The 14,625-nt window shown below is 35.7% G+C and overlaps 1 protein-coding gene across 1 annotated transcript; it reads right to left on the reverse strand.

Moving 5' to 3' along the window:
* Nucleotides 1-7,625: 7,625 nt before the first annotated feature.
* Nucleotides 7,626-8,448, reverse strand: LOC103965491 (zinc finger protein 593). Its single transcript, XM_009378558.3, has 3 exons — nt 8,294-8,448; nt 8,088-8,196; nt 7,626-7,906 (listed from the first exon to the last, which is right to left on the reverse strand). Exons 1-3 carry the CDS (start codon nt 8,376-8,378, stop codon nt 7,741-7,743), a joined length of 360 nt encoding a protein of 119 aa, XP_009376833.1. The 5' UTR covers nt 8,379-8,448; the 3' UTR covers nt 7,626-7,740.
* Between the last annotated feature and the right edge of the window lie 6,177 nt (nt 8,449-14,625).

Here is a 14,625-nt window from a genome sequence, read left to right on the forward strand (position 1 = left end):
TGCTCAGAATGGACCTAATTTCAATTCCTATCAAGGCCGTGGTATGGATCGAAAATTTTCAAGCACTAGGAATCGAGGAAATCAGAGGTACAATCAAGGTAATCAAGGCAATTAAAGGTACAGTTGAGGCAATCAAGGTAACTAGAGGTACACTCATGGTTCTTGCTCTCATTTCAACAACTCTAGGTAAAATAATTTTATGCCAAGAACTCTCAGTCTACCTTTCATGCCAACACCTCCTTTATAGCTTTCACATAGCTTTTCGATTATGGAGCAAACTCACACATGACCAATTCTTATGCAAATTTGCAATATCTTGAAGGTTTTTATCACAAATGGTCCTTGAAATTAACTCTCACCATCAAGATGGTCTTGAAATCGAAAATCAATCAATGCAGTCCCTGAAAATAGGTTTCGCAAATCAATGTGGTCATTCAGTCACAATTATGTTAAAACTTCTGTTAAGTGTTGATATGGCACATAAATGGGTCACATAAGTTCTTTTTTCTCACAAATGGTCCTTGAAATTGTCTCGCGACATCAAAATGGTCCTTGAAATTGACATGCAACATCAAAATGGTCCCTGAAATTGACATACGACATCAAAATGGTCCATAAAATTGAAAATCAATCAATGTAGTCCTGCAAGTAAATGTCCCAAATCAATATAGTCCTTCCGTCACAACTCTGTCAAAATTTTTGTTATGTGCATATGTGACACATTAATGGATCACACGAGTCTAATTAAATTAAAAAAATTACAAATAGATTTAATAATTCAATAGTTGATAAAAAGTTGTGAAACAAAAACCCAGTCTTGCAATCACCTCCAATCCCATTCCACATTCCTCTACCTCCTTCATTGTCTATTCTCTATAAAAAAATCTCAACACACCCATCTTTACACACTTCGACACCATTCAGCAAATTGAACTTGGATCGAGATCACCTTTGGTGATGGCTTGGCTGATTGGCAACGACTTCTGGGACATCACCGTTAACATTTAGGCGATCAACATCCTCACAACCTTAATCTTGTAGAGCTTGTTCGATGCTTCCTTAGTGGTCTGGTGACTCAAAGAACGGCAAGGTTTGCCTTGAGATAATGAGGTTATAACCGAAGTGCATCTATTGTTGGTTGAAAACTATTTCCAAACCCCTCTTAGGCCTTGGTTAAGCCTTGTGTCTTTGAGAATTTATGGAAGGGATCTCTCTTTGGAGTAGGTCCTACTATAAGAAAAAAATTTCATTGTGCAAAAAGGTATTTAGACAACTTTTTCAATTACTTATTAAACCCACATCAGTACATAACAAATTTTTTTATAGAATTGTGACGAAAGGATCATAATGATTTGTAGCACCTATTTTCAAGGATTACATTCATCGATTTTCAATTTTAGGAACCATCTTGATGGTGTGGGTCAATTTTAGGGACTATCTTGATTTTGTGAGTCAATTTCAAGGATCATTTGTGATAAAAACCCGTAAACATTGTGGGGCCCATTTATGTGCCATCCCAACACATAACGAAATTTTAAAAGATTTGTGACGGAAGGATCACATTGATTTGGGACATCTATTTTCAGGGACTACATTAATTGATTTTTAATTTCAGGGACCATTTTGATGGTGAGAGTCGATTGTAGGAACCATTTGTGATAAAAAAAAAAAAAAAAAAAAAAAAAAAACCCCAATCTTGAATCCTACAATGGTCCTGAGCAAGTCTATATAGGTGATGGCAAGGTTTTCCCATCCTTCATTTTGGCTCTTTTGCTATTCATACTTCTTCTCATTGTTTTGATCTAAAAAAATGTTTTTCATATCCCTGATCTCAGACAAGATTTGATTTCTGCCAATAAGTTCATACTTGATACTTGGTGTTCCATTCATTTGTATCCTTTTCACTTTATTGTGAAATATCTTTCTTTAGAGAAGATGCTCTTTAAAGGCCCTGTGAAAGCTAGAATTTATCTATTTCATGTTTCTTTTGTTACAGGCAATCAACATGTTTTTGTAGCAATTGCTAAAGCTTCTCAGGATGTATGGCATCAACGTTTGGGCCATCCTTCTTTTAAAGTATTAAATAAGCTAGCATCTAAGTTTGTATTTCAATTTCAAATAGATAATTAAGTATGTTTGTTCCAGTTATGCCTTAGGCAAATGTTCTAAGTAGTCATTTTCTTTTGTTCCTTGTAATGCCAGAAAACCTTTGGAACTCCTTCATAACGATGTATGAGGACCATCACCACTTCTCTCTATACAAGGTTTCAGATATTATGTCATCGTTGTTGATGATTATATATAGTATTGTTGGTTCTTCCTTCTTAAGAGCAAATATGAAGTGTTTACTACTTTTGTTCACTTCAAATCTGTAACATTCTACATCGACCAACTGAGAGGGGGTGATGTGCCTTATATATATGCCCACCTCTATATAGCACGAGGCCTTTTGAGAGCTCATTGACTTCGGATTCCATTGGAACTCCGAAATTAAGCGAGTTCGGAAGAGAGCATTCCCCGGATAAGTGACTCATAAGGAAGTTCTCGTGTGAGTTCCCAGAAACAAAACCGTGAGGGTGTGACCGGGGCCCAAAGCGGACAATATCGTGCTATTTTGGAGTCGAGATTGGGATGTGACAGAATGGTATTAGAGCCACTCTGCTGTGTGGTGCAAGGGTGCCGACGAGGACATCGGGCCTATAAGGGGGGTGGATTGTAATATCCCACATCGACCAACGGAGAGGGGGTGATGTGCCTTATATGTATATGCTCACATCCATATAGCACGAGACTTTTTGGGGACTCACTAGCTTTGGATTCCATTGGAACTCCGAAGTTAAGCGAGTTCATGGGAGAGCATTTTCAGGATGGGTGACCCCCTGAGAAGTTCTCATGTGAGTTCCTATAAACAAAACCGTGAGGGCGTGGCCGTGGCCCAAAGAGAACAATATTGTGCTACAGCGGAGTCGAGACTGGGATGTGACAAAATCTCTAGTTGAAAATTTGTTGAGCTCCAAAATTGTTGCAATAAGATTTGACGCTGGTGGAGAATTCTTAGATATTAATTTCTCCAATTACTTCAAAGAACATGAGATTTTCCATCAACTTAGATGTCCTCACACACCAGAACATAATGGTTGTGTTGAATGCAAGCATAGACATCTATTTAAAATTGTCATAGCTCTTCTATCTGCTTCTAAAGTCTCACACTTTTATTGGGTTTAAGCCTTCTCTACAACCATCTATCACATCAACAGAATGCACACTGGCACCAAAACATCACCTTGAGAAAATTTTATTTTATTGCATTTTTTTTTTTTCCACAAGTCTTCAAATTATGCATCTCTCAAGGTTTTTGGTTGTAGGTGCTTTCCATGGTTAGAGTCCTATATTACTTCTAAGCTTGATCCCAAAAGTTAACAGTGTGTCTTATTGGGTTATAGTTTAAATCACAAAGGATACAAGTGCATTGATAATCAAATTGAGAGGATCTACATCTCAAGACATGTCATTTTTTATGAATTCACATTTCCTTTTCATCAAAAGGACTTCACTATTAGTTCCATTCCTCCATTACCCACTCAACCTCACTCATTTCATCAACATTAACATTTAAAACAGTTAATGCCATTAATTTAACTCCTCCAACATCTACATTACCTATCTCACATTTTCCAACCCCATCACTCTCTCCATCTTCTTCCCCTGTCACCACCGATGTTGTTCTTGTACCTACTCAATTCCATGCAACAAATACTCATCCTATGCAAACCAGATCAAATATCATATCCATTCTCAGTTATCTCAAGATCATACACCTTCTACTTATCATCAAGCTTCAAAGCATTCCCATTAGAGACAGGCTATGCAAGAAGAATTGAATGCACTTCTTCATACTGGAACTTGGTATCTAGTACCTTCAAGTCCTTCTCAGAACTTACTAGGCTGCAAATGGGTTTTTAGGATCAAAAGGAAACATGATGGCTATATTGATAGGTATAGAGCCAGACTTGTTGCCAAAGGTTTCATCAACAACATGGATTGGTCTATACTGAAACTTTTAGCCCAGTTGCAAAACTTGTTACAATTAGACTTCTTCTCACTCTGGCAGCTAAGTTTGGCTGGTTTTTATATCAACTTAATGTGAGTAATGCATTTCTCCTTGGAAATTTATCAGAATTTGTGTTTATAGTGCAACCTCTTGGTTTTGAAGACCTTTCTAAACCAAACTATGTCTGTCAATTACGAGAGCTTGGTATGAGAAACTATACACACCTCTGCATTCTCATGGTTTCTTAGGATCATAGAATGATCATTCTCTTTTTGTCAAGAATGATCTTACATTGATTTTTATCTTAGTGTATGTGATGACATTCTTGTCACTAGTCTATTTCCTTAAGCCCGCAAGGATACAATCTCTCAACTCAGTGATCTTTTTCCTGTTAAGGATTTGGGACCCCTTTATTTCCTTGGAATTCAAATTAAGAGATCTTCTTCAGGCACTTTCATTTATCAAACTAAGTACATCTTGGACTTACTTAAGAAGGCTAACATGGATGGTGCTAAGCCTAGTGTCATTTCTCTCAGTACATCAAAATTGGATCATGATTCTTCTCTTCTTCAAAATCCGGAGGAATATAAATCTTTAGTTGGTGGCTCGCAATACTTAACCTGGACCAGACCAGATTTAACATTTGCAGTGAATCTTGTGTATCAGTTCGTGCATAGTTCCAAACAATCTCACTTTAAGCTATCAAACGAATTTTAAGATACCTTAAAGGTACTCTTCTCATAGACTCTAGTTTCCGAAATGTTCTAAGCCTCTTAGTATCAATGTTTTCTCAAATGTAGATTGGGCTGGTTGCAATATAGATAGAAGGTCCACTTATGGGTTCTATGTTTTTCTAGGAAATTATGTTATTAGTTGGAGTCCAAGAAATAACCAATTGCGGTCAGATCTTCCACTGAAGCTAAATATAGATCACTTGCAAACATTACAGCTGAACTCATTTGGATCTGCAAGTTACTCATTGATGTTGGCTTAGTTCTTACTTGTCCTCCTAAGCTATGGTGTGACAACATTTTTGCCATCTCCTTAGCCAACAATCATATCTTCCATGCCATAACGAAACATGTGGAAATTGATTACTAGTATACTAGGGAGAAAGTACTAGCTAAAATAGTGACTATTCTTTTTGGCTGCACACAGGATCAAATTGCAGATATCTGCAGCAAAGCATTGTCCAAGTCAAGATTCATTCTTCTCAAAGACAAACTTTCTCTTTGATTACCTCAGCTTAGTTCGAGGGGGATAATAAGGGCAGCTTCGTTATGCCTAGTTACATTAATTTTGAGTTAGTTAGATGAGCTATAATTACAAGTGAGTAAATAACTTGTATATATAGACATATGTAATTTTATTTTCATTAAGAACTGAAATCTTAATTTTTTTATTACGGATCTTTATTTATTTATTTATTTTCGTTGATCTCAAAAAATTGCTAATTTCTTTCCACTGATTAGCAAATTTTTCGACTGGGCAATTTTTGTTGAAGGGGGTTAGCGCGGTTGTAGTGGAATTTGGATTTGATTTTCTGTACTATGGTCTAATGGTATTCCTCTTCATTTGAAAGTAAGAGGTCTTAAATTCAAATCTCGTGGATGACGAATTCAATACCAAATTAGGTTGAGCTTGGCCGAACTTCCCCTCCCCTTAATGTAAAAATATCAATGTACTTAAAAAAAAAAAAAACACTAGACTGTAGTATTAAAGAACATTACTAAATAGTATTTTTTATTTTTTATTTTTTATTTTTATTAACACAGCTTGTAATTGTTACTTGAGTCCCATGATTCCGATTTTGTCAATTACCAACCCGGTGCCCATGCTTCACGTTCAGGAAAACTAATGAAAAGGACAAAATAAAGAGTATGAATAGTACCAAGTTTGACTTTTTAGTGTAAAAATGTGATTTTTCGTTAAAATGAACAGTACCGTGAACTTTTCGTTAAAACTCCTATATATTATGACCTTTTCGTGTCAAATCTTAATAAGTTCCGTTCAGGGGTATATATTAGAGACTTACAATAGTGTTGTTAGGTGTTAGGCCCTCCTTTAATGGGATGGCCAATCCATCGAAACACCCAAAACAACTAAAATAGATTATCCATATAACAAAAGCACTTATGAGCAAAAAGTGCTTTTGAACTTTTACTCTTTGAAGAACATTGCACTCTGTTCTGCTAACATAAACTTTAGTTGAAGTGGACTTACTAAGGCAAAACGCTAGTGTCTGAAAACCTGACTTGAGAAAATAGGATCTAAAATAACACAACTAAGAAGACGGTACAAGGGGTGAATTGAATGCCCTAAATGGGCAGGGGTTGAAAATAGGCCTCGTTTAGTGTCAATGAATGGATTGGATCGGATTAAATAACTCACTAGATTTAGTATACTTTGAAACAAGAAATGGATGCCAACTTCCAATTGTTATGTAGTTGAAAGTAGAAGATTTGATTACTTACGAAGAAAACTTATCCATTCCAATCTAACAAAAATAGTTGGATTGAGACAGATTTGTTTCCTTCACGACTAATCCATCTTCAAATTTCAACAAACAAATTTTGAAGTTGGTATCCATTTCTTCTTAACATACATTGAATCTAGTGCGTCATCCACTCCACCACAATTTTCAACACCAAACGAGTCAATAGAGTAGAAGGCAACAGAGACCTGGTTTGTCTAATTACAAAGGCAACAGAAACCTGTGAGTCCACATCAGGATAGAACATTGATAGAATGCCAACGCATTACCTGAAAATGGAAAAGGGTCTATATTGTATTTAGCTGTTGTTATGTGGGAAGCATGTGGCAGTGCGATTTTGGTGTTGCAACTCCAGGAAATAAAAGAGTATATCGATCTAATCTTCATTGTCTAAACACCACCCCGGTTGACTTAACTTCTTCAGAAGCCCCATCAAACCCTTATCAATACAGGAAAGTAGGGAACTAGCTCTTACTCTAGCAAGTAAGCATGCAAGTCGCCCCTCTCTTTCTGTTAGTAGAAGAATTTCTAGTAAAAAGTCTAGCCTAATGCTCAATAGGATGTTCATCGACATAGGAATCGGCACAGTGCTCAAAACTGCAGTCCTAACAATCAGAAAACCTAAAATCCTGATTCTTTCAAAGTCTCTCTTTAAAGCTTCTAGTTTCCTTTGATGGTCTCTGTAATCTAGTAGTGCTTCTCCTACTAAACCGGAGTTGCAATATTCGGTCTGCACCAACCTACTTTTATCATTTCCTAAAAAATGTGAATACAGCATTGTAATCCAGAAAGAATATTACTATATGGGATTGTACAACCTACACAAGTACTTCAGCAGTTATTTTCAGGTAAAACATTCCTACTCCCCAGCCATGCATTCGATGAACGATGCATAAAACTGAAAAGATCGCCTAGTACAAACTTCAGAGACTAGACCATCACAAAACATACAAAAATACTCCACCCAAGAGTTATCAGTATTTAAGAAAGCTGTTCCCATCTATTGGAATCCAAGAAATCAACAAATAGCATGGCACATAGAAACCCAAAATGAAAATCAATCGATAATTGCGAATGTACTTCACCAAGTAACATCTATATCATTATAGATAAAAAGAGATCCTTCTTACAACAGCGGCATGTTTCATGTATCTTCTGCTACGAGGAACATAAAATAAAACAAAAAACAGAAAGCTCAAAATGACATAAGCTTGGGACCATTATCCGGCATACCCATCCCAGCAGCTAAATCAGCGTCCAGCTGAGTGTGAGGTGCATCCCCCATCATTATCTTAACGCGCTTCTTGTGACGCTTCGTCTTGAAATGATCGTCCCTCACCGATGCGTTGTTAAAGTATCGGCTACAATTTCAAAACGAAGTTGCTCACTTAAGCAAAATTAACAAACCCAAGTAACACAAGCTAGTAACACCAATGAATCTCAAAGCTGGGTAACTTTCCATTTTTTTTTTCTCAGCAACCAAACAGACCCAGATAAAGTTTTCCACAAAAAATCAAAAACTAAAAGAAGATAAAAGCTTACTCGCAGTGTAGGCAATAGTACTGACCCATCCCAGGAAGGTCCTGGTCCTGAGGCAATGGCTTCGCCCCGTCTTCTGCCTTCTTCAGACCATCATACACCATATCGTCGCGTGATCAAATTCTCAGTCAAGGAACCAAATCAAAATTCCAAAAAATTGTAAAAAAAAAAACGAGAAAGTAATAATTGCGGCGAAGAAAAAAGGATATCTTTGATTTCGAATTTGGCGCGGCGGTGAGTCTTGTGAGAGTATCTTCGTTTCTTGACGCTTCTGTGTGGGCACTTACCTCCCATTTTTCTTGGATTTGAAGTTTCGGTTTCTGCAACTGCGGGTTAGGGTTTCGTAAACCCTAGAAACGAAAAAGAGAGATGGTCAGGGGAGGAATTTGGGGATTTATGTTGCTTCGGGGATGCGGTGTCGTTTCGAAACTTTCTGGACGATATTGTTGTCGGTCGCATTGTGTTGGCCTGTTAAAAGAGGGATGAAAGCCCATTTTCTAGGCCCAAATAATACAAACTTCAGATAGCCAATGCTTTAATAACAAAAGTAAAAATGTAAAATATAAAATGACTATTTAAGATCCATGAGTTTTTAAATATATTCACATATGTATATATCAATGCACACCAAAATTCACTGTGATAAAATTCTCTTATATTCCCATTATAATTGAACAATTCCAAACATTGTATAGGTTTTCCATGGCTGAACTTAACACGTATGAGAATCTTATTAATCAAACCATTTGAGAACAAAATTCCATTTGATTTCAATATGCTTGATTCTTTTTAGAACTGGTCGAGAAAATAATTATGCTATGAACTTATAAGGTAGGGTAATTGAGAAACAAGAAAAACTGTATTTTGCAACATGTGAGTTTGTAACTGAATTAATAATAGGCAATCGTATCTTCTTTGAAATGACGGTAATTTCCTCAGGAACTCCATTTTATACATTTATACAAAGCTGCCAAGAGATTACATCGAACTGAATTTCAAATATTATATATTTAGTTGAAGATCCAAGAAGAAAGAAATAAGTTAGTGGCACAACCACGCAAATTTTTTTTTTTTTTTTTTTTTTAAACAAACATAGAGTTTGGTGTGAGATGAAAAGTGTAAGAGTAGTATGGGAAATAAGTTGGGTGTTTTAAGATAAATTGTAATTTAAAAAGTAGATGTGGAGTGTATCAGGTAAGCACGATGTAGTCAATAATATGTGGGGTGTTAATAAAATAATCATTTTTGCAGTTGCATTTAAATCTCAAATAATAAACCCAATTGTAGTTGTCCAAACTTATGGATGAAATCATCAAAATTTAAGGGTGTTGTTATTGACACTCAAAAAATAGTCAATATGCATTCCTCCTAAAACATTAAATGCATACAAAATGACTGTTTTTTTTTTTTTTTAACAAGAAGCAATAGTATTTTCATTAAGAAACAAGAACACAATTACAAACAGACGGTAATACAATTAAAAGGGTTGAAAATTAAAGGTGGTTTTGGAGCTGTTTTATTTTTTTGTTAAAGGTGGTTGTAAACATGAAAATTCTTACAACTAATGATAGAAGAATATGTGTACAAAATAATACTTATATAAATGAATGTTTAGGGTTACAATCTGTGTGGTTTATTTGTTAGAACCCACATCGCCCAGGGGAGTGATCTTTATATGTATATTCTCATTCCTACCTAGCACAAGGCTTTTTGGGAGCTCACTGGTTTCGGGTTCCATGGGAACTCCAAAGCTAAGCTAGTAGCGTGCGAGAACACTCCCATGATAGGTGACCCATTGGGAAGTTCTCGTGTGAGTTCCCAGAAATAAAACAGTGAGGGCGTAGTTGGGGTCCAAAGCGGACAATATCATGCTACGGTGGTGGAGCGGGCCCAGGATGTGGTGGACCCCGGGCTAGGATGTGACATTTTTATTTTTAGAAGTATTCCTCTAATCAATCTCCAAAGTAGAATCTGATTCAAGGGTGATGAACACTTGATCTTGAATCGAGCTTGAAGTTTTTTTAAGGGTCATTGAGGCTTGATCTTGAACGAAACAGGGACCACGAAGAGTTTCACGTGGTGGGTGGTCTTTGGCTTTGGTCGTGGATGAACCAACACGTGTGTTTTTTGTGCTTGTTGGTTCTCCACGGGCTAGATGAAGAACATAAGAGTGTTTGGGTATTTACTTTGGCCAAAGAGCTAGATTTCTAGTTTTCTCCAAAGCTTAGACTTGCTTCCCTTCTCTCAAGTCCATTTCTTGAAAATGAGCCTAGAGTTATACGTACCACAATCTAAACATGATGAACTATGAGATTCATTTTTTATTAGGAAAACTAATGAAATGGCTTGAAAACTTTGAGTTTTAATCAAAAGGACAAAAAGATGTTGTAAGTAAATAGTACTAGGAGTGACTATTTAGAGTAAAAATGTCATTTCTGTAAAAAATGAACTAGTACCGAGAGTGTTTCATTAAAACTGCTTTTTTATTTTATTTGAGCTAATAATTAATTTAGATCTTAATCAAATCAGAATCATTGATTTAGGAAATTAAATCCTAATTGATATAATTTGACCAAATTATGATTAATTTGTCCCCTTTGTATTTGATTTGATTTGATTTGTTTGGTGAAAGCTTCAAATGCTAACATGTGCCACTTTTGATAGCCCATTCAGTTATGATGAGTTACATACCATCTGTGCAATTTGTGGACCGATGATGTTCACCACATAAACCGTGGCGGCTCAAAATTTAATTTGTTGATAAACATTTATTTTGTCAAAATTTACATGTCTGCAATGGTTTTGAGTTCAAATATCATGGGCTTAGGATTTGAGAAATCTCATGGCAAGAATTATTGGTTAAGAAAACAGTTACATGAGAGAATTTTTATCTTTCAACATGCCCTTTTGTTAATATTACTTCAAATGTATTGTGAATATACATGCCATTCACAAGGGCCCTGACAAGCTCATGGCTTCAAACGTTAGAATTTTAGGTGACAAAATAATTTCTTTTTCCCAATACAGTGATATATTTACACTAAGGGATGAGGGTAATAGATTGGTATCGAACTTCTCATTTCAGAGATTAAAACCTAAGATCTCTCACTTACAGATGTAGATAAATGCTACTAAACCATAGTACTAAGTAGCAAATGATGGAACAAAATTTAATGAGAAGAGCTTGGCTTCTTAAGGTTAAGGAGGAGTTCCTCCTCAAAATACTTTGTAGCCTACTCACAAAACTTCCTGCTTATGATTGGAATCATTCATATTGTACATCATCATGTAAAGATCATCTCTTCTAAAAATCAATTAAAACAAAAATCGTCTAGTAAAACAATTGTAGCAAATTGATAGACGGTTCATAATACTTTCATTGAATTCGTCCATCTGTTTTTATATAGTTCAATAACTAAAAGGTTTTAGTTTTAATTGATTTTTTTTGGTAGGATAATCTTTACATAACAATTTATAATATGATGGGTTTTGATGATAAATGTAAAGTTATGTAAATATGCCATGACGTATTTTGGAGGGTTCTTCCTCAATTATAAAGGAGTTTCTCTTCAATCCTTAGCCATCCATGTTAAATTGACATGGCTAGATCCCAAATCCAACCCAAACACACCTCCACCCATTTTTGGGTCGCCAAGGCTCACCAACCATGGCTCGCGCATGTTGATTCTGAGTCCAAGCCCAAATCCATGGTGCTAATGCCAGCAAGTCCACTTTATTTTTTTTGCGCCAAGTGTGTGCGCCACACACGCCCATCTAGGAGAGTGGCATGACAAAAATTAACTGCTTGTGGCTCGCCATAACAGTTGGCTGGGCTTCTAACGGCTACTTGCCATATGGCCACATCTCAGACGTCTATTTCTATTTCTCACTTTAATCCAACGGTTCTTACTATTTTTTCGTAATAATATTTCTTTTTAAATCCAAAAAATATAAAAAAGATTTTGAAAAATAGCAAAAAATCAAATAAAAAAGGGTGAACTGCCAATTTAGTCCCTGAATTATCACCTCAGTGAAAATTAGGTCCCTAAACTATTTTTTCAGAAAAATCAATCCTTGAATTATAAAAATCGGCCAATTACATCCCTAATATTATATTCAAAGGTCATAAATTCAATTTTCCAGTCAATTTAAGTCACGTTACTTGCATGTGATGCACTATTGGAGGGTAGATTGGTAGTTTTTCATTAAGAACTAGTGTATGAGTTAATTTTGGAGGCTAAATTGGTAGTTCCACGTAAAAAATAGTGTAATTTAACTTTTGAGGGTAAATTAGACATTAGATTCGCAACCTATATGAAATGTTAAGGGCTTATAGGCAAGAAAATAACGGTATTACATTCTAAAGTGTGTCAAGTGACGTAAGTTGACGAAAAATTGGATAAAATAACTTTGAATATAATAGTAGGGATGAAATTAGCAATTTTTAATGAATTTAGGGACTTATTGTACATGAAAAAATAATTCAGGGACCTAATTTTCACTGAGGTGATAGTTCAGAGACTAAATTGATACTTCACCAAAAAAAATATAGTACAATGTTCACTTGTAAATTTAATTTATATATAAATACTAAATCCTTTTGGAGGGTAAATTTGGTACATAACTGACACGTGAACTACCACATTGTTGTTGGCTTTCTTCATCAACCCACCGTTAAAATAACTTGGGAGTTATATACCTCTTGCTCAATTTCATTATTTGTGTTGTCTCGTGTTCGTTTTTTATTTTGTTGCCCGACTCTCTCTAGCAAGCGACTAAAGTAAAACCTTGAAGATAAAACAACTCCTATGAAATTTGAGAATTGAGAGGGATAGAGAGGGTATAGATGATTGGTGTGAAAGATATGAAGCATGTATCCTGATATTTATGTGTAATTAGGAGATGAGGCTAAAGATAGGATTTGCACACGTGGCGCAACGAGAAAACCTACTTTTATGAAATTTGAGAATTGAGAGGGATAAAGAGGGTATACACGATTGGTGTGAAAGATATGAAGAATGTATCCTGATATTTATGTGTAATTAGAAGATGAGGCTGAAGATAAGATTTGCACACATGGTGCAACTGAGAGTAACTAGATTTATTCAAAAAGCTCAACAAGATTTCTGATAGATATGGCTGAAGATAAGATGAGGACACGTGGTGCAATGAGAGAAACCGAAACCTACTTGAAAATCTAAATAAGATTTTTATTGACATGGACACGTGGCATAATCATAGTCATCTATTTTAAATTAATCTCATCCATTGAGTACAACTAAATAATTGAATTATACATTACAAATCAATATTTGTGAGTAGTAACAACCATGTCAATTACTATTCACTCTTTACCCATTATGAATAGTAATTGACATGGCAATTTACTATTCAAGTGAAGTTACGAAGCCATATAGTGTAGTGATGTAGAAAATATGAATAAATTTAAACCTAAGAGTGCCTAAATGCAAGAGTGCGCATGTGAGCGAGATTGAACCCATTTCACACGTGATGTCAAAGCATAAGTAAAGTACATTAGAGGTAAAATAAGAATTATACCATCAGGTAGTAATCTCCTATGTCCACATTTGCCAAGAATCATCGTCGACACAAAAGCTCTGCCACTAAAACATGGAGGGGCGAAAAACAAGGGTGAGTGGGCCTAAAAATAAAGCTTTGTAAAATATTTTAGAAAACGTAATAGCCCATCGCCACGAAACAAGTATACTTTCCAAATATAGCATACTACATATAGTATGAAAATACTTACCGTAAACAGTAATATCTTGAAAATGCAATAATTCACAATATTTCGCATATAAACTATATAACATCCGGTGCTCATCAACATATGCCGACACACAAGTTCACACAAAAATATTTTGATATGAACATGATTGGGTGTAATAATGATTTACGCTCTAGTACTACGATCACGTGAAGGCTGGCGTTAAGTGCATCACATACAAGTCCTAATTGCCTATAGCAATTTAGGACAAGACTGACACCTACCATGGATTCAAGGTGAGCGTAGCGGTGTGATGTGAACATACACCTGAAGGCTGGCCTTGGCCCTGGGCGAGTACAAACACCAGTGTAAGCATGTATGATGAGTAGTAACATAAGTATGATTATGCCATAGTAATCTGATAATTTTAGTCAATATAATACTATTCATGGTCATAAATATAATTAAGGCATCTCATAATAGTACGCATACATGTGCAACATGTATGATTTGGAATTGTGGATGCTAAATTCCAACATCTTCTCTTTTGACGAAAAAGCATCTGCAAGATAATAACACCTAAGATTAAGGCCAAAAGCCTCACGATAAATGGGGGGTGCTTTGGCTGAAGAATCTCTGATGCCAAAGTTAGAATTCTAAAAAGAGTGTGTTTAGGAGTTTGTGGGTTGCAGATGGCTTAGCATTTTAGTGGGATAATAGGGTCATTTATAAGGAATTGGTCGGCCCTATTTGGAGAATAGTGGCCGGCCATATATGGTGTATTTGGAGAATAATTGCAAGATATTATGTGAA

The sequence above is a fragment of a genome, unplaced genomic scaffold, assembly GCF_019419815.1.
Source record: "Pyrus x bretschneideri cultivar Hongxiangsu unplaced genomic scaffold, Pyrus_bretschneideri_v1 Contig45, whole genome shotgun sequence".
Classification (NCBI taxonomy): domain Eukaryota; kingdom Viridiplantae; phylum Streptophyta; class Magnoliopsida; order Rosales; family Rosaceae; genus Pyrus; species Pyrus x bretschneideri.

Bases quoted from the DNA above. Each gene is read 5' to 3' on its own strand.
- LOC103965491 (XM_009378558.3), bottom strand. From the start codon at position 8,378: ATGGGAGGTAAGTGCCCACACAGAAGCGTCAAGAAACGAAGATACTCT. The intron at 8,197-8,293 runs ATATCCTTTTTT...GAATTTGATCAC, and splicing joins CGCCAAATTCGAAATCAAAG to GCGACGATATGGTGTATGAT. The intron at 7,907-8,087 runs GTAAGCTTTTAT...TTGAAATTGTAG, and splicing joins TACTATTGCCTACACTGCGA to CCGATACTTTAACAACGCAT.